This window comes from Mesitornis unicolor, unplaced genomic scaffold, assembly GCF_000695765.1.
Source record: "Mesitornis unicolor isolate BGI_N332 unplaced genomic scaffold, ASM69576v1 scaffold2127, whole genome shotgun sequence".
NCBI lineage: Eukaryota > Metazoa > Chordata > Aves > Mesitornithiformes > Mesitornithidae > Mesitornis > Mesitornis unicolor.
This window is the reverse complement of record NW_010196907.1, coordinates 15955-20408: the sequence shown is the minus strand read 5'-3', so window position 1 is coordinate 20408 and position 4454 is coordinate 15955. Positions and strand designations below refer to the sequence as shown.

Genomic DNA, 4454 nt, shown 5'->3' with positions numbered 1-4454 from the left:
CCTCCCCCTCGGCGCTTTCCCTCCAGCGTGGGAGACGAATCCTGCGACCAGGGAGCGGAGAAACCTGCTCCGCAGCTGCGGGTGCCGTCCCGCTCCCTTCCCTTCCCCTCTGCTCCGGCTCAAGGAGCCGCTGCCATCCCAACGCTGGATCTGCCCCGTGGCAGTGAAAGTTGAGCGGTGTTTACTTTCTCACCGCACGCTCATACGTTTGCACCCACATCCTGGACGGCTCTGGGCTTTTTTCCCCTTTCTCATCTCCTATCCCAGTAGTGCAGCCATAAAAGTCAAACATTGCGTTCCCCTGTAAATACAGATCTCGTGACTGCATTAACAGTTGTTTGTATGTGCGGAGGGAGTTGTTTCTGTGTTTTTACAAGTCTTTTTTCTGTCTGCAGGATAGTTATCCATTCACAGGAGAAAGAAAACTCTGATCCAGATTATATCCCCATCAACAGTCGCTTTAAATGCGTACAAGGTACTGACTTTCAGGGAGCGGGCTCTCCTGTGGTGGCTGTTTGTCGGCAAAACCCAAATTAAGCGGTGTTTCTTGACCTGCCTCCAAAGCACCCATATAGATTGGATGCTTCCCTGTGAAACTAAACCTCAGAGTTCATGGAATCCCGCTTCTTCCTCATCCGAGCGGGCAGGGAGGCCTTTCCGTGTCAGCACTCAGGTGGAGGAACTTGGCTGCTTCAGATGAGTGGTGGGCTCAGCAGCCTGCAGAGCTGATGCTTGGTGTCTGCTGATGTCTGTCTGTCTGCTCCATAACAGCAAGAGTTGGGAGCTTTAGTCTGATTCCTGCATGTTTAGATCAAAACTTTGGTCAGGTCTGGGGAGCTGTCAGGTCCAAAGAGCCACCTGTGGAATGGGGAAGAGCTTTAGGCCTTGTTTCAGAAGAACTTGTTCAGGAAAAAAGCACCTTCTCCGGGATTAGTTTGTGCCCTTCTGTGTAATTCGGTGTGGTTCTGCCCAGCATTTTTGCTGTGTAGTCAAGCTCTGAAATTCATTGTCTTTCCCAGAGGAGCTGCGCTGCTGTGGAACAAACCAGCCAGGTGTGCGAGATCCCTGAACATGGGGAATCTCCCCTGTGACTGTGGGAAGTGACTGTCCAGGCATGACCGTTCTTTCTGCCAGCGCCGTTATTAGTAGTGCAGGTCTCAATTGAAGCTCTTGGTTCCTCTCTCAGGGCTCTTCTGTGGCAGGCAGCACGTGTTTTTGAGTACTCAGTTACTGCAGCGTTCTGTGTGAACTCTCTTGATCCTGTTTTTCTCTCTTGCAGAGGCAGAAGAAACTCTGCTGATTGATATCCCTACAAACGGTAAGTGTTATAACTGCAATCACATGGCTAAAGCTCCTTTCAGCTGCCTGTTGGGCACTGCTCTGTGCTTGCTTTACCTCCCACTTCATGATCTTCCTCTGTACTTTGTCTTTTTGATGGAGCAGGGATTGTATTGTTTATCAGTTTGTAAAAGGCAAATATCAGGAGGAAGGAGCCAGGCTCTGCTCTGGGATGGCCAATGCCAGGACAAGGGGCAGTGGTCCCAAGCTGGAGCACAGGAGGTTCAAGCTGAAGATGAGGAGAAACTTTGTGAGTGTGAGGGTTCTGGAGCATGGCCCAGGCTGCCCAGAGAGGTTGTGGAGTGTCCTTGTGTGGAGACACCCAAAGCCCTGGCCGTGTTCCTGTGTGACTGCTCTGGTGATCCTGCTGTGGCAGGGGTTGCACTGGATCAGCTTTGCAGGGCCCTTCAACTCCTCACATTCTGGGATTCCTCTGGTGTTGTCTGGCTCGTTTAGGCAGTCAGTTGTCATCGCAGGCATTGTGTTAAATGCCCAGGTTGAAGTTTGGCAGTTGGTCAAACTTCAGCTTCTTCAATCTGTTCTTGGGGGCCTGCATCGCACTCTGAACCGTTCTTCTCTCCCTTCCCTTTTCTTGGCCTGTACCTGAGCCTGGGTCTCTGCCTTTTGCAGTGTTCACAGTGCACTGCTCACCCATTCTGCTTTTCCTTTCACTAAATCTTTTCTTACTGCTCTTGGAGCTCTTCTCTGCGAGATTGCAGCAGGGAGAAGTATTCCTAAAACCAGGAGAAGGTGACTGATGGTGCCCCAAGCTGGGGGTGGATCTCAGAAGTAGAGAGAAAGTAGCTTTGGATACAGTAGCTGGGGGTCAGCTCTCACTGAGGAGCTGAAGGGGTACCTAGAAAGCCTGGTCACACATAGGGGTGGTATCTGAGCCGGCCTTGGCTGACTCTGTGAGCCTGTGTTTGTGCCTGCAGCAGGCTGCAAGGTCCGGATGCAAGGTGACGAGACAGCAGAGCGGCTCTTCGAGATCCCCGATGAGGAGCGTTGCTTGGGGTTCCTTTCGGAAGTGCAGAGCATCCAGGAAGGTGAGCAGAGCTGCGGTTGTGGCTGGGAAATCCTCTGACCGACAGCAGTTTCTGATGGTTTCTGATGTTTTATTTTCCCAGCCCACCTGAAAGCTTCCCTTCCCGAGCCGAAGGACTCGGCCGGCTGGTCCCAGGTGGAGAAGAACCTCCCGGGTCTATCGCAGGCCTCTTCTTCAGGTACTGACCTGACTGGCACCTCTGGGTGCTCTGCAGTAACCGGGCGCTCCGGGGCAGGGAGCTGTGACTGCCCCTTTTCCTCACCCTGCACAAAATAAAACGTCTTGGTCCTTGGATTCTGTTGCCCTGGACCATTCCTTCCTCTCTGAGTGCTGTTTTCTTCTAGTGCCTTGGTTTGTGTGTGTGTAGCTCCCTCCTGCCTCGACTTGTGGTTAGCGCCCCTTTCTCTCATTCCCCGAGTCATCAGAGTTGATACATTGCTATTATCGTTTGCTTTGTTCGCTTCCTGGGGAGTTTTATTTTTTCCTCCTTCATCTGAGCCGTTTCAAATTGTTTCTCGGGGCATTGTGCTTGTTTCCTCATTGCAGCAGCTCTGGGATTTGAGGATGACTTCAACGCTCTAAGCCTAGAAGAGAAAAGAAACATGCAAAACCACCAGACGGGATCTCGCCGGGAGCCCCCACCTCCTCCTGTGCCTCAAAATAGGCAGTAAGTAATGTGAATTTGTTCCCTTTTTTCCCTTCTCTTCCTCGACAGCAGAACCAGTTTTAATTCTGCTCTTGCTTCCTCCTAGATTTCACCGCGAGAGAGAAGGTGCGTCAAGAGACCAGCCCAAGGTGACCAACACCATGCGCAAAATGTTTCTGCCCAGCACACAGTCGGGACAACGGGAAGGCCTCATCAAGCACCTGCTCGCCAAGAGAGAGAAGGCGTACGTCAACCTCCACAACTTCAGGTGAGAGCTGCACCCGAGGAGCGGTGTGCGTGGAGACAGAGCTGCTCGGCCTCCTCTAAATTCGGGTCTGGTCCAGGTTTGAACCTGACAGTGCTGCTGTGTGCCCAGCTTGGGTTAAACAGGGACTGGTGCTGACTGAGAGGCACCGAGTGCCTGCAGTGCAGCTTCCTTTGCATCTTTTCCCCCGTGTGTGTCAGATCTGACCCTCAAGTCAGACTGAAGCAGCTGGGCAGGAGGATAAAGGCAGCCGTCCCACTGTGCTGTTTACCCCACATTATGGGATGTAAATGTCTTTAGCATTGTAATTTAACTTAGTGTCAGTTAGTTTCGTAGCATTCTGCAGCATCCCCAAGGAGTGTTGCTGAAAATGAGCCAAGCCCAGAAGAATTTTCGGTTACCCCACAGCTGGCATGGCCCCGTGCAGGGCCAGCTCGCACGCTGTGTCTGCTCCCTGCCTGAACGCTGCTGGGGAGGCCGTGCTGCCGCGGTTCTTACTGCGTTTTCTAACAGTTTGGCTGCTTTTGTGCCGCAGGTTTTTTGTGGGAACGTGGAACGTGAACGGGCAGTCTCCAGACAGCAGCTTGGAGCCCTGGCTGGTGTGCGATGCCGAGCCTCCAGACTTCTACTGCGTCGGGTGGGTACCGGTGGCCTCGTGTTCACGTGCGGTGCTGGGGTCCTTGTTGCCCTTGGTTGGGTGCTGGTGGGGGCTGTGCCTGGTTTAGGACCCTGTCATGTTCTCAGAGGATGCACAGAGCCGAGCTGGGCCGCAGAGGAGCTGTCTGAGGGGAAGGAGCCGTTTGGATGAGGCAGAGTGTCGGGCTAAATGCAGCTCATGTGACATAAAATAGATGTTCCTTGAGGCATCCACGGAGCTCTCTGGTTGTTCTCCACCTAAAGAAATACTTCTCGGAGCTGGATCATGTCACAGCAGGGTCTCAGAGGCACCGTGGTGAAATTCTGCTTTATTTAGCAAGCGAGAATAAGGAGTTTCTCTTCCAAGAAGAGCTGTTGCTAGGGGTTTCACATTGGACCTTCCCGCAGAAAGCGGGGGATGTGCAGGGAGGTGGGATGTGCTCAGTGGGTTTCGTTTTTTAGGTTCCAGGAGCTGGACCTCAGCACGGAGGCTTTTTTCTACTTGGATTCTGCAAAGGAGCAGG

General features: G+C 52.8%; 1 protein-coding gene across 1 annotated transcript in view; it reads left to right on the top strand.

Annotated features, from left to right (window-relative positions):
- Nucleotides 1–395: 395 nt before the first annotated feature.
- The window catches only part of OCRL (oculocerebrorenal syndrome of Lowe), a gene marked incomplete at its 5' end in the record, with an annotated part of 18184 nt that continues 14125 nt past the window's right edge, over nucleotides 396–4454 (top strand). The window contains 8 exon segments of the mRNA XM_010188619.1: nucleotides 396–475; nucleotides 1280–1318; nucleotides 2274–2384; nucleotides 2466–2561; nucleotides 2930–3050; nucleotides 3136–3297; nucleotides 3830–3931; nucleotides 4393–4454. The exon segment at nucleotides 4393–4454 is cut by the window's right edge and continues 77 nt beyond it. Of these exon segments, the coding sequence (XP_010186921.1) occupies nucleotides 396–475; nucleotides 1280–1318; nucleotides 2274–2384; nucleotides 2466–2561; nucleotides 2930–3050; nucleotides 3136–3297; nucleotides 3830–3931; nucleotides 4393–4454 (773 nt within the window).